This window comes from Rana temporaria, chromosome 3, assembly GCF_905171775.1.
Source record: "Rana temporaria chromosome 3, aRanTem1.1, whole genome shotgun sequence".
Taxonomy (NCBI): Eukaryota; Metazoa; Chordata; class Amphibia; order Anura; family Ranidae; genus Rana; species Rana temporaria.
The window spans coordinates 365,231,105-365,258,755 of record NC_053491.1 but is presented as its reverse complement, the minus strand read 5'-3'; the positions used below and the strand labels follow the sequence as shown (position 1 = coordinate 365,258,755).

General features: G+C 46.7%; 1 protein-coding gene across 1 annotated transcript in view; it reads right to left on the bottom strand.

Moving 5' to 3' along the window:
* Window positions 1–27,651, bottom strand: part of ATP6V0A4 (ATPase H+ transporting V0 subunit a4) — a 60,309-nt gene that overhangs the window by 12,336 nt on the left and 20,322 nt on the right. Inside the window, exons 9-17 of the mRNA XM_040345403.1 lie at window positions 24,775–24,868; window positions 21,604–21,816; window positions 19,006–19,156; window positions 15,582–15,721; window positions 10,590–10,747; window positions 7,202–7,295; window positions 7,000–7,118; window positions 6,693–6,909; window positions 2,512–2,619 (exon numbers count right to left, since the gene is read on the bottom strand). Coding sequence (XP_040201337.1) covers window positions 2,512–2,619; window positions 6,693–6,909; window positions 7,000–7,118; window positions 7,202–7,295; window positions 10,590–10,747; window positions 15,582–15,721; window positions 19,006–19,156; window positions 21,604–21,816; window positions 24,775–24,868 — 1,294 coding nt within the window. The remainder of the gene's footprint in view (window positions 1–2,511; window positions 2,620–6,692; window positions 6,910–6,999; window positions 7,119–7,201; window positions 7,296–10,589; window positions 10,748–15,581; window positions 15,722–19,005; window positions 19,157–21,603; window positions 21,817–24,774; window positions 24,869–27,651) is intronic.

The following is a 27,651-nucleotide window of genomic DNA, read 5'->3' as shown; positions in this document are numbered from 1 at the left end:
GCGCAAAGCACGGCGGGAGTTCGGAAACGGAGCATGCGCAGTAGGTCCGGCGCGGGAGCGCGCCTAATTTAAATGGCACACGCCCATTTGAATTGGCCCGCCTTGCGCCGGAGGCCGCCGGCGTAGTTTTCATCGCAAGTGCTTTGTGAATCAGGCACTTGCGATGAAAGCTTGCGGCGGTGTGACGTATCTACGATACGTTACGCCGTCGCAGTTCTATGTGAATCTGGCCCTTAGGGTCTGAACGATAAAGGTGGAAATTGCTATATTTCTACTTTTTTTGGAAGTTCAATTTCTGGAAGTTTTTATCGTTTTATAGAGCAGCACTAGGAAATGCATGTTCTCAATTTCACCCATTTTCAACAAGACTGAAAATTATCACTTTCTTTTTTTATTCAAAAACATTCACAATTCTCAAAAAACTGACAAAAATAACTATTTCTGGCAATTTTGTTCTCAACACAGTAATCGATTATTTACTGGGGATGGAAACTGAAGCTGATACTTGAAAGAAAATAACTTTTTTGATTTTTTTCGATTTTTTTCTCAATTCTTGATTTTTTTCTCAATTCTTCTCTTCTTTTTTTTTTTTCTTTTTTTTTATGTTTATCTAGTTCCATTTTTCCCTTACCCTTTGGCATCAACATTTGTTAAAGTTGTCACTGTCACAAAATGTGATGTGGCTCTTATGAGCATCCTGCTATAAATGCCTTACTAAAGCAATCCTAATACTATAATACAATACTTTAGTACATTATTCTCCCATGTTTCCAGACAAAACATAGTAATATCTCCAAAATCAGATATTATTTTGATACCCAAAACTTTTGAAACGTTAACATATATTGGTGCTTGTATCGTCAGATTGCTTGTTATAGCTTCTTCTTTGCCATTTTATTATATTTTCTTCTATTTTATGTTTGCTTATATGACTTTGTAATTTCTTGGAAAATAATAAAAATTACAATCTAAAAACAAAAAAAGAAAACTGTTACTAGAAGAGGAATAGAATTTGAACCTTCCAGGGGGACACCTGTTGTGTTCTGGTGGTAAAAACGAAAGGCTGGATTAGCCGAATTCCGATCCATGTATAGGCAGGCTGGTTTTACATCGACTTCTTCGACACCAATCTATACAACCAGCCTGTCAGGTTTTTCTTGAAAGATCAGTGGCAGCGGCTACAGGCAGCAACACTGATCTGTATGTTACAACGGTGTGGAGGCTCCCCACCTTCAGAATGCACTAACACCGTAAGAGTGATTCCCTCATCCACATTGAGTGTTTGGATGGGGGGATCAGGTCATTTTTTTTTGTTCAACCGATCGGTTAAAAAAAAAAAAGGATTAATGAATGACAAGCTTAGAGGTGATTTTCTCTCAATTTGAAGAGATTTATTTTCTTTGTTTCTCCATCACAGGGATCAAAAATAAATACCCCCAGCAGATACACTTTAATTATTAAGAAAAACAAGGATATCTTATACATTTTTTCTCATTGAGAAGCAAAACGCATAGCACATAGACACCATCTGCTGGATGGTGAGGGACAGATTCATGTAGAGCCGCGTAAAATTGTGCGGGCGTAACGTATCTGATTTACGTTACGCCTCCGCAACTTACACGGGCAAGTGCTGTATTCTCAAAGCACTTGCTCCGTAAGTTGCGGCGGCGTAGCGTAAATCGGCCGGCTTAAGCCCGCCTAATTCAAATTTGGATCAGGGGGGCGTGTTTTATGCAAAACTACTGTGACCCGACGTGATTGACGTTTTTTTTCGGGAAACGGCGCATGCGCCGTCCGTGGAATTTCCCAGTGTGCATTGCTCCAAGTACGCCGCAATGACGTCATTGCTTTCGACGTGAACGTAAATGACGTCCAGCCCCATTCACAGGCGACTTACGCAAAATACGTAACTTTTTCAAATTTCGACGCAGGAAAGACGGCCATACTTAACATTGGCTGCGCCTCATATAGCAGGGGCAACTTTACGCTGGGAAAAGCCTAACGTAAACGTCATAACTTTACTGCGTCGGCCGCGCGTACATTCGGGAATTTGCGTATCTAGCTAATTTGCATACTCGACGTGGAATTCGACTGAAGCGCCACCTAGCGGTCCAAAAAAAATGCAGTTAAGATCCGACGGCGTAAGAGACTTACGCCTGTCGGATCTAATGGATATCTATGCGTAACTGATTCTAAGAATCAGGCGCATAGATACGACGGCGCAACTCAGAGATACGACGGTGTATCTGGAGATATGCCGTCGTATCTCAGTTGTGCATCTGGGCCTTAGTGTTTTGCTTTGTTCGGAGAGAAAATACGTTATTTGTAGTTTTGGCCTTAGTTACACTTTACATATTCAAACTTTTATTTTTTAATATATAGATCAGTTTATGAAAATTACAAAATTTAGGTTTCTTTGACTCTTTATTACGTGAAGAATTTTGAGAAAAAATCCACCTGCACTTTTAATAAATGCTATTTGCTAGTTTGTCAGGAGCATTAGCCACTTACCTGGCGCTGGGCCTTCAGGTGATTGGCTCGGAGGACGAATGGTTTAATCAGCAACATCCAGGGAACAGCAATCAATGCAAATATCACCAGGAAACTCTGTACCTCTTTCTGGAGGAAAACATAAAGCTGGTGAGCTGAGTTCATACAGAACAGATCAAACCTTACTGTATGGATGCAAAAATCCTCCTTATCCTGACTATAGGGTGACCACGCGTCCCGGATTGCCCGGGACAGTCCCGCATTTTGCAGGTCTGTCCCGGGCACCTTCTTTCCAGGACAATACAGTGTCCCAGAATGAAACTGACACAGCCACCCCCCTGGGCCAATCTGATGCCCCCAAAAAAGGCCGCCACATCACCGTTTTACTTAATGACATTACTTGTCCTGGCCGGGAATGCCTGGAGGAGCACAATCCCCGCCCCCTGCTTGTGATTGGAGAAATCATAAATCCCGCCTCTTGTGTCCAATCACTGTGCTGTGATTCGTTACAGCACAAGCTGATTTTTGGGAAGGGGGTGTCCCTGAATGGTAGTTTGGAAATGTGGTCACCCTACCTGACTAGTGTCATTAACTAGTAAGTAACTGACCATAAAGAAGCATGTAGAATGGGAGTTTGGTCTACTAGCTGCATGCTTACTCTACTATTAACGGTTTAGGATTTTTTTTTTACTAAAGTATTATGGGTTTACCTAAAGAGGCTGCACAGCAGAAGCTCCTGTCTATGTATAATGGAAACCTCAGATGGAGGGAACCATCCAAAGAGGGAAGATAGAGGAGGATTCACTGTTGTGACTCATTCACTTGTGTGTGTAAAATAAATCCTTTGGTGCATGAAAGTGAACTTAACCTTTAAAAGCCAAAGGGAAAAGAACCCGCTCCAGGTGTCTGGGTCACAAAAAATCTTCTCCTCCTCAAAATGATGGTGCTGGCTCAGTATGCAAAATAACATATAGTAAAGAATTCAATCCGGATGGCCGCACTCCAACAATCAGGGCCGGACTTACCATTGGCCTTGACTGGGCTCAAGCCCAGGGGCCCTGGGGACCGGAGGTCCCCAGGGCCCCGGACGGCAACCCCCCTTTTTTTTATTTATTTTTTGTAAAAAAATGTTTTTTTTTAGATATTTTTTATTTTTATATATATATATATATATATATATATATATATATATATATATATTTTTTTTTTTTTTATTATTATTATTAAAGGGCCCAGGGGTCTCCAGGGCCCCGGATGGCAACCCCCCTTTTTTTTATTTATTTTTTGTAAAAAAATGTTTTTTTTATATATTTTTTATTTTTATATATATAATATATATATATGTATATATATATATATATTATTATTATTATTAAAGGGCCCAGGGGTCTCCAGGGCCCCCGGATGGCAACCCACCTTTTTTATTTTTTTATAAAAAAAATTACATTTTTTTATATATATATATATATATATATATATATATATATATATATATGTTTTTATTAAAGGGCTCAGAGGTCCCCAGGGCCCCATGTGGCAACCCCCCCTTTTTTATTTTTTTTTATAAATGTTTATTTTTTTATTTTTGTTTATTTTTTTATTTTTTATTAAAAGGCCCAGAGGTTCCCAGGGGCCCAGAGGTCCCCAGGGCCCCCGGGTTTGGCAACCTCCCTTTTTTTATGTATTTTTTATAAATGTTTTTTTTTTTATTATTAAAGGGCCCAGAGGTTTATTTTTTATTTTTATTAAAAGGCCCAGAGGTCCCCAGGGCCCCGGATGGCTACATATATTTATATATATTTGTTTTCTTCTTTATTTCTTCTTTTTTTTGTAAAGGCCCCCCCGCTTCTCAATTTGCGGCAGCCCCCACGCTTCTCAATTTCAGGCGGCAGCACCCCCACCCCCCTAGGTTCTCTGCTTCAGGGGGCCCATGCCTTAAGCTGTGCAAGGGGCCCCAAAATTCCTGATGGCGGCCCTGCGCATACCTCCCAACACGCACGGATTCTGTGGGACTTTCCCGCACAGACAGCTTCTTCCCGCAGTCCCGCAAAAGGGTTAATTTTCCCGCACTGCAAGAGGAGGCAGCACGGAAGCAGGAGGAACCGGAGTGGTGTGTGGAGGACCGTGGCTGCTGAAGGGAAGAAAGCCGAGAGCCGGGCTAATGACAGTCTGTGGCCCCGGCTGTTGGCACAGGTGAGAGGCACTCCCCCCCTCAACAACTGCAAAATCCCCCCCCCCCCGCTCAACAACTTTAATGCGCCCCCCCCCGCTCAACAACTTCAATTCGCCCCCCCCCCCCGCTCAACAACTTCGACCCCCCCCAATTCTCGGCTCCAGGGGGCCCCTTCAACACTCAAGCCCAGGGGCCCCCACCACCCTAAGTCCTGCCCTGCCAACAATGATTTCTTTATTGGTTAAAAACCATACAGCAAAAGATGCAATCAACAGCTGACGTGTTTCACACCGTAACTACTGGTGCTTACTCAAGTGAGCTTACTCGGTGTGAAACATGTCAGCTGTTGATTGCATCTTTTGCTGTATGGTTTTTAATCAGTAAAGAAATCGTTGTTGGAGTGCGGCCATACGGATTGAACTCTTTTCTATAAACCTTCAAAACCCAGTTGAAGTATCAGATTTTTTTTTTTTTGTCTACTCCTGTGGAGCTTTGTGTTATGATTTATGGCCCAGATTCACATAGGGCGGCGTAACTTTGTGCGGGCGTAGCGTATCTTATTTACGCTACGCCGCCCCAACTTAGAAAGGCAAGTGCAGTATTCACAAAGCACTTGCGTCCTAAGTTACGGCGGAGTTGCGTAAATGGGCCGGCGTAAGCGCGCATATTTCAAAGTAGGCAGGTCGTGGGCGTGTTGTATTTAAATTAAGCGTGACCCCATGTAGATGCATGGCCCAACAAACGGCGCATGCTCAGTATCACGTCGAATTTACGCCCTAAGATACGCCGGCTCAATGCCTATGTTGTAAACGTAACCTACGCACAGCCCCATTCACGTACGACTTACGTAAACGACGTAAAAAGATACGCTTGTTCCGACGTCCATACCTTGCATTGGCTGCGCTACCTAGAGAGCAGCTTTATCTTTACGCCGGCGTATGTCTTACGTAAACAGCGTAACTAATTGCGACGGGCGTACGTACGTCCGTGAATCGGCGTATCTTGCTCATTTACATATTCGACGCGGAAATCAACGGAAGCGCCACCTAGCGGCCAGCATAAATATGCACCCAAGATACGACGGCGTAGGAGACTTACGCTGCTCGTATCTTGGCTGAATCAGGCGCATAGATACGACGGCGCTCATTCGGACTTACGACGGCATATCTGGAGATACGCCATCGTAAGTCTTTGAGAATCTGGGCCTAAGTGTTTTTTGGCTTGGAAATTCCTTAAAACACTTACATCTCTTAGGCCTCGTACACACCACCGGATCTATCCGCTGGAATTGATCCGCGGATCAGTTCCAGCGGATAAATCCGGTCGTCTGTACGGCCTAGCGGATATTTATCCGCGGAGATTTCTCGGCCGGATCGATTTCAAGCGGATATAAATTTCTTAGCATGCTAAGAAATTTATCTGCTTGAATCGGGTCCAGCGGATTGATCCGGTGGTCTGTACAGACTCACCAGATCAATCCGTCTGCTCCCCTCCCTCGCATGCGTCGTAATGATTCGACGCATGTGTGGAAGTACTTACCTTCCAGCGTCGCGCACGTCGCCGCGTCATCATCGCGGCGACGGCGCGACACGTCACCGCGGATGAATTCCGCGCGGATTTTGATCCGATGGTGAGTACAAGCCATCGGATCCAAATCCGGAGGAGGAATCTCCGCTGGAAACGGTCCGGCGGACCGTTTCCAGCGGAGATCCCCTCGTGTGTACAGGGCCTTAGTGAAAATACTGCTTCCTGCTCTCTCCTTTGAGTGCTCTGTGCTGGCAGAGCAGAGTAACAGTCACACCATTCATCACAAGGGTCCTCACATATGCTTATAGGGGTTGATTCACTAAAGGCAAAAAGACTATGAAGTTTAAGATGCCAATTTCCTGCCAACATAAACATCAGTAGATGGGTGGCTATCAAATGAACCTTAGATAAAATCTGCTTTAATGCTTTTCCATTCTCATAATACTTTTTAAGTGAACTGTATAACTATGCAAGACAAATCAGAAGTCGCAGGGCCAGTCACCTGATGCTCATAGAGTGGAGGATTGGTCGGGTCATTGTAGTTGAAGAGGAACATATTAATGAAGTGGATTAGAATGCTGGGAGCAATATTTGAGTTATACGCATTGTATGTACACCATTTGAAGATGACCATGAAGACCAGGTACCCAAAGAGGCAAAGGATGAAAATGATCTCCGGGACAAACTGTAGGATGATGTTCATGCGACTCTTGAAGTTTCTGAAAAGGGAATAAAATATGAAGATGTAACAAACGCTAACAGTTTTTGCTGACTTTAGCAAAATTTGGCGTTTGCCGAACCAAACCTACATGTGATTTACGAGGCTGAGCATGACACCGAACAACATCTGAGTGATCCCTATAACTACAGACATCTTCATCTTGTAGGAATTTAGAAAGGTCAGCTTGTTCTTGGCAATATTCCAAATCTGAATTAAGAGAAAAGTACTCCAGATCAGAAAGGTCTTCAATTTATCTACAGAGCTTCTGGAAAGACAGGAAATGCACTTACCGGGTCGATGCCGAAGGGATAGGGGTTCCCAGAGAAGACCCCAGGCACTGCTGGGTCTAGCTCTAGGTCAGTTGTATGATGGAGCAGATCAATTCTGAGGAGAAAGCCAATGTCATTTCACATATATAATTCTCTACAGAGCTAGTGCAATCAGAGGAGGATGAAGGAGAATGGAACTGCCGGACAGAGAATTTTGGATTCTATCCCCAAATCCTCTGTTACTCAAAAAGTAGGTGCAGCTGCTGCAATATGCACAATTAGCTCCCTTCAACTTTGAATAACCAATCAGCTTTTATGGCCCAATTTACAATAATACACTAATTTGTCGGTGCTTAGGTTGGCTGAGATAGGGGGACCAGCTCCAAGCCGCAAAATTTATGAATTCTGATAGCCATATCTTTATTTGATGTTCTCTTTTGGCCTCCTCTGGATATTTTGTCTAATATTTTATGAGAACTATAGTGGAAATATGTGCAGGGGAAGTAGGAAGTGTCATAGGAAGGGATGCAGGGGATGTAAGCAGTGTAGTTGGAAGGGGTGTAGGCAGTGTAGTGGGAAAGGGAGCAGAGAATGCAGGATGTTTAGTTGGAAGGGGGGCAGTGGATGCAGGGAGTATAGTGGGTAGGGTATTCAGAGAGTATAGTGGGAAGGGTGGGGGTGCAGGGGGTGCAAAAAGTGTACGGGGAAAGGGGGAAGAGGATGCAGGGAATACATTGGTATGAGATACAGGGGATGCAGGGACTGGAGTATAGTGGGAAGGGTATTCAGAGAATATAGTGGGAAGGGTGGGGGGCAGGGGTGCAGGAAGTGTAGTGGGAAAGGAGGCAGGGGATGCAGGGAATACATTGGTGTGAGATGCAGGGAATACATTGGTATGAGGTGCAGGGGAAGCTACATAAACTTTAATAAATATCGCTTATCCTGTCCTAAAATAACACAATTCCAGTATATTTTCTGCAAGTCTTTGCCTTGTTCCTTATCTCCCATGCCTGGTCCATGTCCAGAGAGAGAGAGAGAGAGAGAGAGAGAGAGAGAGAGAGAGAGAGAGAGAGACTGACTGACTGACTGACTGACTGACTTTATCCAAATCACATCAAAAACTAATTAGAATCACTTCTGAAACGCATCAATGAGAGCGGATTCAACTCGCACAGCATCAGTGTAAACCTAGACTAACAGGATACATACAGTAGTAAATCTTTCACAAGTAAGACTATTCAGATGAATATTAAGGATGTCTACTCATAAATGTTTAATGTTAATGTTTAATGTTTAATGTTAATGTTTAAATAGTTCAGGCTACTCTAATGTGATATTTCAGTATTGGTAGGGTTTGGTGGGCTGCTCACCTTCCAGTGTCCCCTGTTATATCTGTAGCGCCTGTGTACTTTCAGTACCGGTGCTATTTTTACATTTAGGGGGGATGAGAGAGTTAGTTAGCTCTCATCCAGTTGATTTGTCTAAATTGGGTCTCTGTTTCAGCTGGGCTGTACTGTGGGCTCATTCTGTTGTTGCCGGGTGCTATACCACCCCAGAGCGACAGGTGGCACCAGTGGAGTCCATACTGGGGTACCTCTTGCCAGCAGCCAATCAGGAGGGGTTTTCCCTCGCAGGGCATGCTGGGGAGGGTACTTCTGGAACAGACGCCATTAGGCGGGGGTCTGTTCCTGGTGTGGCGCCCACCTTCACGTCACGGCTCGCCGGCAAGATGGCCTACCAGGACGGGGTGCGTGTGCCTCGCGGTGTTCCTGGTTCCGGGACCATATTGGCCCGGAACATTTAAAGCTGTGGAGGGGCCCCGGTATTCGACTGGGTCCCCAATTCTGAGAGGATCCCAAGCGAGTGTGCTGTTCGGTGGGGAGTCACCCTAAAGGAGAGCCAAGAGAGGCAGGCAATCCAATAGGGCCTCGACAATCCATCGGGGATCGAGGTAACCGGACACTGAGAGGTTGGATGTCAGCAACGTGTCAGTCGGTGACCTAACTGAAAACTACCTGAGGAAAATTCAAGCGCAAATTCTACTAAGGAGGATTGTCTCCATGATCTAATCTCTAGGGAAGGTCCGTGGCAGAGATTTTTTCCCTCAAAGTTCCGAGTGATACTCTGGCTGCCAGGTCGGTGTGAGAGGCCTGTCCAGGTACGCTATACCCACTCCGGCTGGAGTGGCGACAAAAGTGAAGTACCGACAGAAGCAGGACTTCTGTGCCGTTAGGCCTGAATCTGCTATTTCTCCTCCTCATACATCTTTACTATCTATCTCCAGTTTACTGTTTACCGTGTTGGGTAAAATAAAAGCACAAGAAAAGACAGATGCTGTGTGGAAATTCCATTTGCTAAGGCTCTCATCAGGGCCGGACTTACCATTGGGCTTGACTGGGCTCAAGCCCATGGGCCCCGCCCAATAGGGGGCCCCTGATGGCAACCCCCTTTTTTTTTAGGGGTCCGGAGGTCCCCAGGGCCCCGGACGGCAACCCTCCTTTTTTTATTTATTTTTTATTAAAAAAAAAGTTTTTTTATATACTGTATATATATATATATATATATATATATATATATATATATATATATATACATATTTATTATTATTATTATTATTATTATTATTATTATAGGGCCCCCGGATGGCAACCCCCCTTTTTTTTTATAAATATTTTTTTTTATTAAAGGGCTCAGAGGTCCCCAGGGCCCCATGTGGCAACCCCCCCCCCCTTTTTTTTTTTTATAAATGTTTATCTTTTTATTTTTGTTTATATATATATATATATATATTTTATTAAAAGGCCCAGAGGTCCTCAGGGCCCCAGATGGCAACCTGCCTTTTTTATGTATTTTTTTATAAATGTTTTTTTTTTTTTTTATTAAAGGGCCCAAGAGGTTTCTTCTTTTTATTAAAGGGCCCAAAAGGTACCCAGGGCCCCGGATGGGCCCCCTTTTTTATATATATATATATATATATATATATATATATATATATACCCCCCGCTCAACAACTATATTCCCCCCCCTCGCTCAACATCTTCGACCCCCCCCAATTCTCGGCTCCAGGGGGCCCCTTCAACACTCAAGCCCAGGGGCCCCCACCACCCTAAGTCCTGCCCTGGCTCTCATCATCTACCCACAGAGGTAACACGCCATCCCATCTATAACCAGCGGCTCCTTCGGGGGTGAGTGCTACATATCCTTCTCAAATTAAAATAAATTGGATGTAGATCTTAGACTCAAGCACAAATATGTCACTACTGGATTCCCTGAATCTCCACCTTTTACCAAATACTGAAATACCAGTTCTGGGTGGATTGACCCCTCCTATGGCCAGCCTGACCGCATACATGAAACGACCCCTGCGTCTCTATTTATGGTATGGCCCATAGATGTAGTAGTTACTTACGACCAGTTGCCTTTGGTGAACATGGGTCGAACAGACCAGGAAGAGCCAAACATGTTAAAGGATTTGGAGAAGCAGTCATTATAGATGAAGCCAGTGTAAATGGAAAAAATACTCATCAGGAAGATCAGGTATCGCCCTCCGAAAAATGTGTTCCAGATCTGGAGGTGAAAGGAGAAAGAGCATTAGATGTGAAACTGTTCAATGAGTGTAGGTGATGGAGTGATGCATCACGTACAAAAGATGGTGTCACCATCTAATAATATTCTCCAGCTTGCCATTACACACAATGGTACCATCCACTAATGATTCCTCTTGGGCATCTCCTTCCCTTAAAGAGGAGTTCCACCCAAATTTGGAACTTCCTCTTAACCCACTCCTCTCCCCCTTACATGCCACATTTGCATGTAATTTTTTTGGGGGGGGAGTGGGGGCTTCAGCACGAGTGGGACTTCCTGTCCCACTTCCTCCTTCCTGTAGGCGACTAAGCTTAATCGCCTTCAGGAAGTGGCTGCTGTAGGCGATCGCCTAGGACACGTCACAGGTCCTAGGCGATCTCCTGGCCAATTACACGGCGCGGCGCCGGGCCGCGCCGCTCGCGCATGCGCAGTGCCGCGCGCACATGCGCAGTGGGTGCCCGGCCGTGAAGCCGAAAGCTGTCACGGCCGGGTGCCCACACTGAAGATGAAGACGCCGGCCGGGGAGGGGGGGAGAGGAGCGGAGCCCCGGCCGGCGCGTCGCTGGAGCGCTGGAGCAGGTAAGTGCCTGTTTATTAAAAGCCAGCAGCTACACTTTTTGTTGCTGCTGACTTTTAATAAACATACAAATGGCTGGAACTCCCCTTTAATATTAGAAAGTTGATCTGAAAAGCTGCTGGAAAAAGATTTGCAGTCTGTGGAACAACTCATGACCATAAAACAGGTACACAAAAGCTAATATTATCTAATGATCGGAAATTCCACCAGCAAAAGTCCGATGTGAGCTTTTGAACGGATATTCCGACCGTGTGTATGCTCCATCGGACTTTTGCTGTCAGAATTTCCGCCAGCAAAAGATTGAGAGCTGGTTTTCAAATTTTCCGCCGGAAAAAAATCCTATTGGAAAATCCGATCGTCTATAGCAATTCCGACACGCAAAATTCCGACGCGTGCTCGGAAACAATTCGATGCATTGAACCTTATTTTCTCGGCTCGTCGTAGTGTCAGAGTCAGATAACTTTTGTGTGACCGTGTGTATGCAAGCCAAGCTTGAGGGGAATTCAAGGTTTTTCCGACGGAAATTCCGATCGTGTGTACGGGGCATAAGGGTCCAAGTACCGTTGATTTTTTTCTAGATCCTTCTAGACTTTTGCATTACACAGCAGGAGGGGCTGTAAAAAATCCAGCCATTCCTGTGTAAAATAACAGATAGTCTAAACGTGTGATTGAATAAATATTACAATGTATTGTTGCATTAAGTATTTCATTTTACAGTATATGCAGATCAAAGGCGTGACCTTCAATCTGCATATGGCTTTACCTAAAGAAACTTTGCAATTTTTTTTCAAATAAAATATGTTTCTATTTAACCCTTATTAACCCTTGGTTAATGCTACTCAGCCCTTATTGACTCCTACTTCCCCTTGTCCCATTAGCTATTATTTTTGGATGGCGGTTCCTCACTGCGCATGCGCAAAGCACGCTGCGCTTTGTGAATGGCCCAGCGGCAGGGAAAGGAGGAGGGGGGTCGAAGTGGGAGCGGGTACCTGCATGGCAGAATCTAGGGGGGGGCAGGGAGGATATGTGCCCCGGGTGCCACCTTGAGAGGGGCACCACCATCATAAATCCTAGAACAAAGTTCAGATCTTCTCCTGGATATACCCACCCTGTGCCAACCTCCTCACCAGCACTATTCCAGGGTCCTGTTCCTCCCTCCCCGCCACTAGTGTCTGACCTGCCCGCATCGTCACTGCTCCCTTCTCCAGGAGGAGCAGGGGTGCTGCAGCGTCACCAAGAATCGGTGCAGCTACACCGGGTCCTATCAGCAGAGCAAGGTGGCTGCCCTCCAGTGCCAGATGTGTAAGAGGGGCATGAAGATGGCCACCATGCACAAGCAGAGCATGACTTCTATGGTGCACCCTGCCGCCCCGCTCCCAGGACCACTGGTCAAGCACTGCCCGCATAGGACTGAGCCCCTGAGACCGAGCCCCTGGAAGATTTGAACTTGAAAGGGCCACAAGCTGGGGACCACTCTGTACTGTGTGCAGTCTCAAGGAGGGCCGACACCACAGCGACGAGGTCAAGGCTCTGGAAGACTTTAGAAGCTGCACAAGATGAGGACGGGGGGCAAAGCGGGGGCATGGGTAAGCTGCATGAGGACAAGGTGGGGTGTCGGGTGGGGATAAAAAAGCTAAAAAGATTGGTGGGGCTACACAAGGTAAAGGTGTGGGGGGGAGGGGTGCACAAGATAAAGGGAGGATGAAGGGGGTGCACAAGATATGGGGGAGGGAACCTGCACAAAGTGGGGGCTAAGTGTAAAGCTGCAAAAGGTGAGGGGGGAGAGAACGACAAGGTAAGGGGGAGTGTCGAAGGGTGCACAAGATGAGGGGGAGAATGGGGAAGCGGCAAAAGGTGAGGGGGGAGGGGGAGCTGCTCAAGGTGGGGGGGACAAGGTAGGGGATGCACAAGGAGGGGTATGGAGAAGCTGCACAAGGTGGGGGGAGGGAAAAGGGAGAGAGAGGGAGGGGGGATATCAGGGAATGCACAAGATGGGGGGCTACATGTGGTCAATGCTGCAGTGGTGGAAGTGGCTCCTGCACAATGTCAGCTAGGTGAGACCCATTAAAAACTGGTTTAAGATCATATGGCCCCCTGTGTGCTCCCGTGACCTCCCTCCCCCATAGCGTTGCTAGCTATTTATTATGCTTTACGCAATATTAAAGTGGATGTAAACCCCAATTTTTTTTTGTTGTCACAATGTAGAGTAAAAGATTTCCTATCATCTGTGCCCAGTCTTGCCACAAAGAGTTAATCCAGCTCTGAGCAATCCTCTTTTATTGTTCAGTGAGATCAAACGGACTTACAGAGAAAAACCTTAGTACGTTCCGCCCCCTTGCTGTGAGTGACAGGTTATTTACATATCTCATGCACTATAAAACAAAGTATCAAATATAAGAAACCGTGGTTCAAATGATAAAACAGCGCTTCCTAATGTTTTAAAAGGCAGCCCTGTATAGAGCTTAGTAAGAAAAATAGGTGATGATGTGTTAGATGATCTAAAAGAGGTGTTAGTGCACCCTACACCAATTAAAGATTCACCAAAAAATGTGTGGGTTACTCCCCCTGTCACTTCCTTGTTGCACCGTTGTAGCCACGACCCGACGCGTTTCGTCACTTCCGACTTCGACACCCTCTTTTGAAGTCGGAAGTGACGAAACGCGTCAGGGCGTGGCTACAACGGCGCAACAAGGAAGTGACACTGCGTTCCAAAGCTAACTAGCTGGATCTTACTGCCTTACCAGCGCTACAAGCACTCGTGCGGCCCCTGGTGCACAAAGGACGGCGGTGACAGCGGTGAACCCATTCATTTTCTTAGAAGTTCATTTACCAGTGTTATCCTGTACGGGAATCATTAGTGGGAGCTCTTTTCCTAACTTGTGGGGGTTACTAGTTAAAGACATACTACACTATATTGTGTTTTTTTTTTTTGTTTTCATGTACCCTCGCCGAGATTAACCCTTACATATACTCTGAAAAGTTGTGGATGGTGTGTCATAGAAGGAAAACAGCAACATGCATCTTGTTTTCCTGCTTGTGGTAAGCCTGCACCCCAGAGGGGGGAGTAACCCACACATTTTTTGGTGAATCTTTAATTGGTGTAGGGTGCACTAACACCTCTTTTCGATCATCTAACACATCATCACCTATTTTTCTTACTAAGCTCTATACAGGGCTGCCTTTTAAAACATTAGGAAGCGCTGTTTTATCATTTGAACCACGGTTTCTTATATTTGATAATTTGTTTGATAGTTTTAAATGGGTTTTATCCATTTATTTTAAATAGCAGCTACTAAGGATTAATATCACTGATATCCACTGATATTTCCTTTTCACTATATATATTTTTCTGACCAATATACACCGTTTTCTTCAAAACTCAGAAATAGTAGATACACTTTTCTCTGGCGCCGGAAGTGCACAATAGGCCTTGTTTGTTGCACCATACCTATATCTCATGCACTAGCCTGGAGACAGGCATTATTTTTTTAATTCCCACCCCCATTCCTTTTCTCTAGTCAAGTGTATTCTTTTCTGGATTTTGACTGGATGTTAGTGATCATAGCATAATTCAGTGTAAGAAATACATAGGAGAAAATGCATGTTGACAAGGGGAGTGTAGAGGTGGGCGGGGAGTCTACTGAGATCACGACTCCACCCACAGAATCTGCAGTTTTTCAGTTCTTATAACAGACAGAGGGGGAGACATTAGACAGGTAAGGATACATGCAGGAGGCATCTATATCCTTATAGATCAGCACTATGGCAGAAATTTATAAAGAATGAGAGTGGGTTTACATCCACTTTAAACCTTAAATTTTTCTATTTTATTAAAATAACAAACATGTTATACTTACCTGCTCTGTGTAATGGTTTTGCACAGAGCAGCCCTGAACCTCTTGTGCTGGGGTCCCCCACTGGCGCTCCAGGCTCCTCCTCTTGAGCGAGAGGGCAACTTGGCACAGTCCCCCGCTCGCTCTGCACAGCATTTGATTGACATTATGCCCAGGGAGGAGGGAGACAGCGGCGGGACCTGCTGCTCTCTTGCACATCTCTGGATCGGATTGGGTTCAGCTAAAAATAAGGGGGGGGGGGGGAATCTGCAGCACAGAAGTTTTTTCACCCTAATGCATAGAATGCTTTTTTTTCTTTGATAAGATGCTGAGAGCCTTGTGTTTGCAGGATAACATTTTTGTTGGCCTGTTAGATAAATTGAGAAGAATTTATTATTGAATCTCACCTCATTGTCAACTTTAGAGGCCAGAAGCTGTTTCTCTTTCCAAATCATCCAGGCTGCAAATCCGAGCATAACCAGGCCGTGACCGCAATCACCGAACATGACCGCGAAGAGGAAGGGGAAGGTGATGATGGTGTAGGGGGCTGCAACAAACAATCATTATTTAGTAGAGGGCAATAGGAGGCTACAGAAACAAACGTAGAAGGAAACTATTTATGATCTATCCACCTCACTTTAAGAGAACACATATTCATTTCAAAAGAGACATTCAGGCTTAAAGAGCATCCTTTCATTAACCACTTCAGCCCCGGAAGGTTTTACCCCCTTAATGACCAGAGCATTTTTTGAGATATGACACTGCGTCACTTTAACTGACATTTGCACGGCCGTGCGACATTGTACCCCAACAAAATTGATGTCCTTTTTTCCCCACAAATAGAGATTTTTTTGGTGGTATTTGATGACCTCTGCGTTTTTTTATTCTTTGCACTATAAACCAAAAAAAAAGCGACAATTTTGAAAAAAAAAATGTTTTACTTTCTGCTACAATACATATCTAAATATATATATATATATATATATATATATATATATATATATATATATATATATATATATATATATATATATATATATATATATATAAAAACGAATTTATTCATCAGTTTAGGCCAATATATATTCTTCTACATATTTTTGGTAAAAAAAAAAAAAAAATCGCAATCAGCGTATGTTTTTTAATTTTATTTACTGGTAATGGCGGCGATCTGCCATTTTTAGCAGGACTGCGATATTGCGGCGGACAAATCTGATGCCAATTTACACTTCTTGGGGACCAGTGACATTATTACATTGATCAGTGCTATAAAAATGCACCGATCAATTAAAAAAATTACACTGGCAGGGAAGGGGTTAACACTGGGGGTCGATAAAGGGGTTTAGTGTGTTCCCTCAGCATGTTCTGACTGTAGGGGGATGGGATTACTGAAACATGACAGAGATCACTGGGAGCAGTAGATCCCTGTGATGTCACTAGGCAGAACCGGGGAAATGCCTTGTGGCGGGCGCGCGTACAGGTACATCAGTTTGCACAGGAGAGCCATTCTGCCGAGGTATATCAGCGTGAGCCGGTCAGCAAGTGGTTAAAGTGGTTGTAGACCTTCCTTTTTTCCCCTAAAATAAAAAAGATGTTATACTGTATTTATCGGCGTATACTTCTTTGCCCTGAAAATCAGGGCAAAATCGTGGGTGCGCGATATACGCCGATACCCGCTTTCCCGCGCCGAGTTTGAATACTGCGCCGACATATACCGAGCGCAGTACACTCGTGTATAGTCGGGCAGTCTCGGCTCCTTCCGCGCTCACATCCTGGACGTACAGGACGTGAGCGCGACAGTAGCCGAGCCTTCCCGAGTGTACTGCGCTCGGTATATGCCGGCGCAGTATTCAAAATCGGCGCGGGAAAGCGGGAAACGAGCGAGGAGGACGCCGCAGAAGGACGCCGGACCCGACGAAGAGGACACCCGAAGCCGCAGACGGACGCCGGACCCGACGAGGCCGCCGATGGACGCCGCGCAAGACACCAAAACTGTAAGTACAAAATTATTTTTTCTACAGGAATTTCTGCCCAACTTTAGGGGTGCGCGCTATACGCGGGAGCGCGCTATACCCCAATAAATACGGTACTTACCTTTTCTGTGCGATGGCTTTGCACAGAGCGACCACTTACCTCCTCTTCTGGGGTCCTCCACCGGCAATCTCTGCTCCTCCTCTTCCCTAAGTGGCTCTAAAGCAAGCCACTTACTTTAGGGGCACTCATGCAGGTGCAATCCCGGGGTAAAAAAAAAAAACTTCTGCCTTAAGTGCCATTGCCAGTTTAATGCTCACATTATTTAACAGTCATTAGATTGGATTTCATCAAAAATGTGTTGTTATATCTGAGCTATTGCACAACAACTAATAGAAGAATTCAATCTTGCAGTGGGATTGGCTGTTTTGTAAATGAATAAGAGGGAAGTACGTAGATAAGCCTAAAGCCAGCCATAGACGATTCCAATCTCGGTTGGTTCAGCAAGTACCAGCCAAGATTCGAACCATGCATGGGCAGGCTGAATGTGCCCAAGTTGATCGATCAATCAACTTGGGTACAACCAGCCTGCCAGATTTTACATGCGATTATTGCAAGCGGCTGTTATAGCCACTAGCAATAATCACTGTCTTTTACCGGCGGGGTTGGCTTTCCCTGCCCCCCCCCCCCGCCAAGAGAACACAATGGCTCAGCAGGAGGGATTCCCTTGGCAACCCTGGGGTAGATTCAGGTAGCAATTACGCCTGCGTATCCATAGATACGCAGCGTAATTGCTAATTTGCGCCGGCGTATCGACTTTTCTGTATTCAGAAAGCACAATACGCCGACTGTAGCCGAAGATATGACTGGCATAAGGCTCTTATGCCGTTGTATCGTAGGCTGCATTCTTACGCTGGCCGCTAGGTGGCGTTCCCGTAGTGGTCAGCGTAGAGTATGCAAATTGCATACTCACGCCGATTCACAACCGTACGCCCGCCCGGTGTTCGCATTTTACGTCGTTTGCGTTCGTCGGTTTCTGCGTAAGGCTCCTCATGCTATTAGCAGGAGCAGCCAATGCCAAGTATACCCGTTGTTCCCGCGTCACGATTTTTGAAAATTACGTTGTTTGCGTAAGTGAATCGTGAATGGCACTGGACGCCATTTACGTTCACGTTGAAGCAAATGACGTCCTTGCGACGTAATTTGCCGCAATGCACGTCGGGAACGTTTCCCGACGGAGCATGCGCACTACGTTCGGTGCGGGAACGCGCCTAATTTAAATGATCCACGCCCCCTATGGGATCATTTAAATTATGCGCGCTTACGCCGGACAGTTTTACGGAGCCCCCCCGTGAATGAAGCGTAGCGCACGTAATTTACGGAGGCGTAGCGTAAAAACGGAACGCTGCGCCTCCGTAAGAGGGTGCAAATCTACCTGAATCTAGGCCCCTGTCTGTGTTGATGGGGGAATCAAGCAAATTTCATTCACTCGGTTGCAGATAAATTAGCGTTTGTGCCACCCAAGGAGTCAGCATGGGGTGTGTTGGTTCTTAACCTGTCCCCACTATTGACATACTTAGTAGCAAGAATGGCTACATATAGCTTCTATTCTTTTTATTGATTCCACATGTGTATGATTTTTAGAGGAATGGTGATTTTTGTTACTGTATTTTTCGGAAAAGAAAGCTGGTGATGTTTCATTGGAGTTATGTGTTCAGTTTTAATGGCAGTACCAGAATGATCCTAGTAGAGTCCACAGATTATATTATTGCGGAATCTCACATATCACAATAAGGGCAGAATCCTAAAAGGTTTTCAGAGACTCCCCCCCCCCCCAACATTTTACAGTTTTGGTCTCACTTGGGTTCATCTCTCTGTAGTTCCCAACTCCGTAGGCATCGACAATGTTCTGAAATCCGGAAGTGAATTTGTTAATGCGGTTGAAGGTCGGAGGCTCTATAGTGGTGGGAATGTTGGTAAGAATGGGAGCAATTGTGGAACCGCTGCGTTCCTGAAATGAGAACAAGATATGTGAAGCAAAAGTTTTGGTACAGAAAAAGCTCACATTCAGTCATGTGACATCTCTGCTCTCCAAATATGGTATATCATGCAGGAGTGACATCATTGCTCTCCAAATATGTTATATCATGCAGGAGTGACATCATTGCTCTCCAAATATTTTATATGATACAGGAGTGACATAACTACTCTCCAAATATGTTATATCATGCAGGAGTGACATCAGGGCTCAAGTCCTGCGGGAACACGTGGGAACGGAGTTCTTGCACTTTTTTCACAGCAGGAGCGCAGTTCCCTTTGCAGGACTAGAGCAGCCGAGACGCCCGAGCCAATCCTTCACTAAGCGGCGATGCCCAGCTCGAGTCACTGTCAGGGGCAATCGAACCTTAGTAATCCTTTATGTTACTGGCCGCTTCCTGTATATGGATTCATCGGGTAATGTGCGGGTATTCCATCACTTCCTCGATGCCGCAATGTCTCCTGGGAGCTTTTGTCATTGTTCCCAGGAGACATTGCGGAGGTCTGCCGCGAGTTATCGCCCCAGAGCACCCAACCCCCCCACGTTGAGGGCATGCAGCCTGGTACGGCTCAGGAGGCGGGGCGGGCGCTCGCTCGTCCCCACTCCTTTCCTGACCGGCCGGGGGGCGTGCTTGGATACGGGTCTGGTATGGATTGTGGGGGGACCCCCACGCCGTTTTTTCGGCTAATGGGGTTCTCCTTGCAATCCATACCAGACCTAAGGGCCTGGTATGCCCCTGGGGGGGAACCCATGCCGTTTTTTTATTTAAAATTTGGCATGGAGTTTCCCCCTCATGATTCATACCAAATGCCGCGGCTAGAATTGGATCCCCTGTCGCTTCTATGACGCGCTCGCTGGAATGTGCTTTTTCTATTCCAGCGAGTGCGAGATGTCGGCACCATGTCGTCGAGAATCAGCGCGATGCCGTTGTGCTGGAAACACATTCTCGGCAACAGGTATTGTACAGTGGATCGAAAAAGAAAAAGAAAAAAAAAACATGCGGTTTAGTAATTATGCATATCAGCATATAATTTTTGGTGGGGGGGAGTGTATCTTGGGTGGGAGTTCCCACACATTTTTCCCCAGGACTTGACCCCTGAGTGACATCATTGCTCTCCAAATATGTTATATGATACAGAAGTGACATCACTGCTCTCCAGATTTAAGTTATATGATGCATGAGTGACATCATTTCTATCCCCATATAAGTTATATTATACAGGAGTGACATCACTGCTCTCCACATATAAGTTATTTTATGCAAGAGTGACATCACCGATCTCCACATAAAAGTTAAATCAGCGGCCTAACTAGAACCTACAGGGCCCCGGTGCAAAAAAAAATGAAGCCCACCCCCCTGACCCCCCTCTTTCCTCTGAGCTGAGGGCCCTTCCCATTAATCCTGGGGCCCTTTACTCACATTGTGGGGCCATTTATTACTATCTCACAGTGGGACCTTCTCACATGTTCTGCAGCGGCCCCATTCCTACCATCTTGAGTAGGGTTTCCACCCTTTCTTTAAGCCAAACCCCAACACTTTAGTGGTGCACAGCAATTTTCTTTTCGTAGTGTACCCTATACATATATTTTGTGATTAAATTATATTTCTTATCATATTCATTTAATCACAAGAGTGCGCCCTTAAATCAGAATCCATAGAGTTCCCCCTTTACATCTGAATCCACAGAGTTCCCCTTTACATCTGAATCCACAGAGTTCCCCTTCACATCTGAATCCACAGAGTTCCCCTTTACATCTGAATCCACAGAGTTCCCCTTTACATCTGAATCCACAGAGTTCCTTTTACACCTGAATCCACAGAGTTTCCCTTTACATTTGAATGCTTATGGTTTTCCCTTACATCTGAATCTGCATAGTTTCCCCTTACATCTGAAGCCATAGAGTTCCCCATTACAGCTGAATCCGCAGAGTTCCCCCTTACATCTAAATCTGCAGAGCGTCCCCTTACATCTAAATCTGCAGAGTTTCCCATTACATCTAAATCTGCAGAGTTTCCCCTTACATCTGAATTCGTAGAGTCCCCCTTTACAACTGAACTTGCAGAGTTCCCTTACACTGCGAGACTCTGCAGACTCTGATGTAATGGACACCTATGGGGACTCTAATTTAAGGGGAAACACTGAGAACTCTGATGTCAGAAGGAAACTCTCATGTAATGATGTAAGAAGGAATTCTGTAGACTCTTGAGGAAAGGGGATCTGTGATAACAGGTGGTCTCTGCTAACCAGAGCCCCACTTACATCAGAGTTCCCAGCATTCCCCTTTAATCAGGGTTCTCAGAGCAACCCTTACATCAGAGTCTACAGGGTTATGTTATACAGTATAGGAGAGGAGTAACATCACTGCACGCCAGATATAAGTTTTATCTTACATGAATAAATATATCCATGTAAACTCACCATGCCAAGGTGCAATGACCGTTTGATGCGCTCCTTGTCAGCTACAGGGCACCAGATTTCAGCAATGACACACTGCTGGGTGACGTCAATGTTGCACAGGTTTAGTACATGATACACTGCCTTCATTTTCTTCACTTTAACAGACCAGTTGCTGAGATTCTGGCCTGCTTCCAGCAGGACACGCTGGTGATGAGAATCAGTTTGGGTGATAACCTGCAGGGAGATGGAGTGACAATGTACTTACATCCTGGGATGAGAAGATAACAACAAAACACATCAAAACCCACAACAGAAAACAAATATGGAGTAAAACATTTTATTATAAAAAAATATCAACAAGGAGCATATTGATAGCTTTTCCCGAAAGTAGTTCTTTGTGTAGCACCCTGTAGCTTAGGCAGGGAGCTCCTCACAAATTTACTTGCCAGGAGTAGTTATCCTGGTTGATTGATAGAGATCTATTGATTTCTCCTTAAAGAGGAGTTCCACCCAAATTTGGAACTTCCTCTTAACCCACTCCTCTCCCCCTTAGATGCCACATTTGGCATGTAATTTTTTTGGGGGGGGAGTGGGGGCTTCAGCACGAGTGGGACTTCCTGTCCCACTTCCTCCTTCCTGTAGGCGACTAAGCTTAATCGCCTTCAGGAAGTGGCTGCTGTAGGCGATCGCCTAGGACACGTCACAGGTCCTAGGCGATCTCCTGGCCAATTACACGGCGCGGCGCCGGGCCGCGCCGCTCGCGCATGCGCAGTGCCGCGCCGCTCGCGCATGCGCAGTGGGTGCCCGGCCGTGAAGCCGAAAGCTGTCACGGCCGGGTGCCCACACTGAAAATGAAGACGCCGGCCGGGGAGGGGGGGAGAGGAGCGGAGCCCCGGCCGGCGCGTCGCTGGAGCGCTGGAGCAGGTAAGTGCCTGTTTATTAAAAGCCAGCAGCTACACTTTTTGTTGCTGCTGACTTTTAATAAACATACAAATGGCTGGAACTCCCCTTTAAGTTTGGCCTTGTTGCACTTTTCTCTTCTACCACTAGGTGGCCAGATACTTGGTGGTACTAGATATGAGAAGGCAACACAATGTCAGGTCATGGGTATATGGGCTATCTCGGCCAATGGGCAGGGGTTTTCTTGAATCCCTTGGCCTGCTGGGAGCACATATATATTTGGGTGGAGTTAGGTGATCTGTGTTCTGTGCCACCTGGATGGCTGTCTGGTTGGACGTGTGTTTTACGCCCTGGGCTGCTAGGCCAGGGATTGGGCCTATCCTGGGGACATCTGGCTGCCAGGCTGTGTGAGGGCCTATCCAGAAGTAAGAGGACAGCGCAGGGTTGGGATTGCGGCTTGCAGTCCAACCAGAAGTGACGGTTCTGCTGGCAGGAGAACCTGTCATGGTCGGGGGCAGCAGGTAAGCGTGATCAAGTCAGGGACCCAACCAGCGGAGGTGATGCTTGCAGGAGCAGCCTTGTGTGTCAGCCAGGGACCGAACCAAGGGTGAAGCTTGAAGAGTATCTGGAGTCCCAAGCTAGGGACCCAGCAGGGAAGCGTGGGTGACACTTGAGGAAGATACCACCGCAAAGATTTGAGGAGCTCAAGAGATTCAGAGTCAGTGAATCAGTGGGTCTAGAGAGAGACCGGGAGCTTAGTGTTGAAGAACTACAAGAAGCAGATGTAGTGAAGCTGAAGGAACGGTTACGTTAAGTTAGGAACTGTTAAAGACTGTTGCCATAGGAGAGAGCATTTCTGCATGTGCAGATGTGGTGCCTTGCTGGGGCTTTTCCCTGCATGGCTGTCCTCCTATTGAAGTCTCGGAGTCGGCCAATTCAATCCACAACTACTTAAGGGTATCCTGGCCCTAACCCTCTTTCCCCCGACAAAAAGGACTGTTAAAAGAAATAAAAACTCTTTTACATCCAAGAAGTGTCTGGCGCATAATGACTCGGAATACAGAAGGATGTCAGCTATCTTTGGCCCTTAAGGTTCTCATTGGACTGGAAAAGGATAAAGACCTTGCTACATTTGCATTAAATGCTAATAGTGTGTTCTACAAATATGAATTTTTTGTTAAACATTATGGCCCGGATTCACAGACACTGGTGCATATTTATGCCGCTGTAGCGTATCTCCTTTACGCTACGCCGACGCAGCACAGAGAGGCAAGCACTGAATTCACAAAGCACTTCCTCCCAAATCTGCGCTGGGTTTCCAAGGCGCAAGTCGGCATAGGTGGAAGTGGGCGTGAGCCATGCTAATGAGGCGTGACCCCATACAAATGATGGGCCGAGCGCCAGACAGATACTAATCGTCAACTGCGCATGCTCCGTCCCGTGGGCGCATCTCAGTGCGCATGCTCACAATCACGTCGGAACAACTGCCTAAGATACGTTGGATCACTGCCTAAGACGTGAACGTAACCTACGCCTAGTCATATTCACGTCCTACGTAAACTCCGTAAAATACGTCAGCTTGTGTTCCCTGTTGCAGCCCTTTGCATGGATGCTGCTGAGTTACACCTCCTTTATGGGGCATAACTTTACGCCAGACATATGACTTTACGCGCACTGTGTCGGACGAACGTACGTTCGTGAATCGGCGTATCTCCCTCATTTGCATATGTGAATAGAAAATCAATGGGAGTGCCAAATACGTCCAGCGTAAATATGCGCCCACTCTACGCCGGCGTAGGCAAGTTACGTCAGTCGGATGAAGCCTATTTTCAGGCGTATGTTAGTTTCTGAGTCCGGCGCATAGATACGACGGCGCATATTTACATTTACTAGGCATATCTCGAGATACGTCGGCGCAAGTGCTTTGTGAATCCGGGCCTTAGTACTTAGTAATTCTTTTGTCAAAGTGCACAAAGATAGTGTCAGTTGATTGTGTAATAAGTCAAAGAAACATAGAAACAAGCATAGGCGTGCGCCCCCTAATCACCCTGTGCGGCGCAGATTCCCCCTGCTGATATTTCACCAAAGCGCCCCCCCCCCCCCCTCCAAAAAGGCTTCTAATTTTTTTTTTTAAATAATAAAAATAAAAAATTACTGACACTGTCCACTGCCCTACTAGCACCGTCCGTGTTTTAATACATTTGGGGTGCACACCCCAATGCAATAGGCTGCACACACCTATGGAAACAAGTCTCATCATTCAGAGATGCGGGATCTCTACTGCTCACTTACCGCATTTAAATCTTCAATCCTAGTATTTACATCAGCAGCCATGTCTCTTCGCTCACTGGCAGTCTCTGGGCAAGGATAGACTGTGGCTTTGAAACTGTATGGAACAGAAAAGTTACGTCGGGAAGGATCATATACAGATAGACTGGTTACATATTAGAAAGCTACAGACGTCTGCAGTGTATTCTGTGACAGATACAGATTACTGGGAGATTGTTTATGAATGATATAACAACAGCACACAGCCTCAGCTCATCCAAAATATACTATATGGGCAAACGTCTTCGGACACCTGAACATCACGCTTATGTTATCTTATTGGACATCCCATTCAAAACCACAGCCATTAATATGGATTGGCTTTTTTCTGCTATAACAGCCTCCACCCTTCTTCTGTCTGTGGGAATTTGTGCCCATTTATGAGGTCCAGGGCTGATGTTGGATGAGAAAGTCTGCCTTACAATGAGTGTTCCAACTCCCCCCAAATATGTTCAGTAGGGTTGACCTTAGGGCTCTGTGCTAAACTTTTTGATGGGGGGCAACAAACAGAGCACCCTCACTCACCCCTCCACAGTCCCCCCGAACGTCACCGTTCTGACACGATCGTTTTTTTAACCGATGGTGTGTAGGCACGACTGACCATCAGTCAGCTTCCCCCCCGGGCAGCAGCTGGCGCTAGAGGGGTTCTGACAGACCCACCTTCTCCCAGCAGCCAATCAGAGGAGTTCTTTCCTCGTTGGGCATGCTGGGAGGGGGATATATCTGGGCAACCGCTTTTGGGCTGTTCTGTGCGGGGCCAGAGTCCCAGGTGCGGCATCCACCTTCAGGGTGCGCGCATTCATGGGCCCCGCCACCGTGGCCTACTTTACTGAGGTCATGCACCATGCGGAGCCTCATCCCAACCTAGAGAGGGGCCCCAGCGACTGGCTGGGTCCCAATCTTCTGCAGAGAGGATCCTAAGCCGGGAGCTGTGCGATGGGGGATTGGCTCGGGAGAACCTAGAATCAGAGGTTGTCCAGAAGGCCTAGACCAGGGGTCTCAAACTTAAATTACCTGAGGGCCACAAGACAAGTTTCCATATCCCATGGGGGGACGCATGCAAACTTTCAAACTTCAAAAACAGTACTGGTGTCAGCGAACGCATTATTAACCCTGACCACTACACTGCACACTGACCACTACACTACACACTGACCACTCACCATCAGGGTACAGCACATCAGGGCACAGGGCACAGCACACATGAGTGCACAGCGCACATCAGGGTACAAAGCCCAGCACATCAGGGTACAAAGCCCAGCACATCAGGGTACAAAGCCCAAACATCAGGGTACAGGGCACATCAGAGCACAGCACATAGGGGTACAGCACAACAGGCCACATCAGGGTGCACGGCACATCAGGGCAGGGCATATCAGGACAGGGCACATGGCACAGTGCAGGACATGGCACATCAGGGCACAGCACATCAGGACATGGCACATCAGGGTACAGGGCACATGAAACAGCACATCAGGGTACAAAGCCCAGCACATCAGGGTACATGGGGCACATCAGGGTACATGGGGCATATCAGGGTACATGGGCCACATCAGGGTACATGGGGCACAATCACAGCACATCAGGGCACATGGGGCACATACGAGCACACCAGGGCACATGGGGCACATGAGAGCACATCAGGGCACAATCAGGGAACATGGGGCACACCAGGGAACATGGGGCACATGAGAGCACATCAGGACAGGGCACATGGCACATCAGGGTACAGGACATGGCACATCAGGGCACAGCACATCAGGACAGGGCACATGGCACATCAGGGTACAGGGCACATGAAACAGCACATCAGGGTACAAAGCCCAGCACATCAGGGTACCCCATGTACCCTGATGTGCTGGGCTTTGTACCCTGATGTGCTGTTTCATGTGCCCTGTACCCTGATGTGCCATGTGTCCTGATGTGCTGGGCTTTGTACCCTGATATGCTGTTTCATGTGCCCTGTACCCTGATGTGCCATGTGCCCTGTCCTGATGTGCTGTGCCCTGATGTGCCATGTCCTGTACCCTGATGTGCCATGTGCCCTTTCCTGATGTGCTGTGCCCCATGTGCTCTCATGTGCCCCATGTTCCCTGGTGTGCCCCATGTTCCCTGGTGTGCCCCATGTTCCCTGATTGTGCCCTGATTGTGCTCTCATGTGGCACATCAGGGTACATGGGCCACATCAGGGCACAATCAGAGCACATGGGGCATATCAGGGCACATACGAGCACACCAGGGCACAATCAGGGCACATGGGGCACATCAGGGCACAATCAGGGAATATGGGGCACATGAGAGCACATCAGGGCACATGGGGCACAGCACATCAGGACAGGGCACATGGCACATCAGGGTACAGGGCACAGGGTACCCTGATGTACAGAGCCCAGCACATCAGGGCACATGAGAGCACACCAGGGCACAGGTCAGCATTTACTTGTTGTTTTCTTCAAAGGCAGAGTAGCACAGGAAGCGTCTGTCATAAGTTCACTTGTCTCTCATGTCACACTGCTACTCCCCGGCAGCCCCTCCTCTCTTCTCGTCCATCTCAGATGATGTCACAAGTAAATGGGGATGGACGAGAAGAGAGGAGGGGCCGCCGGGGAGTAGCAGTGTGACATGAGAGACAAGTGAACTTATGACAGACGCTTCCTGCGCTACTCTTCATGCACCTCGATCTACACTTCTGCGGCACCCGCCCTGCCATGAGGGCCATTTAAAACCGGTCCGCGGGCCGGTACTTTGAGACCCCTGGCCTAGACGAACCATCGGGGATCCGGTCACCACACTGCATGACAGGTATGCTCAAGCTGTCAGTGGGTGACACTATCTGAACTG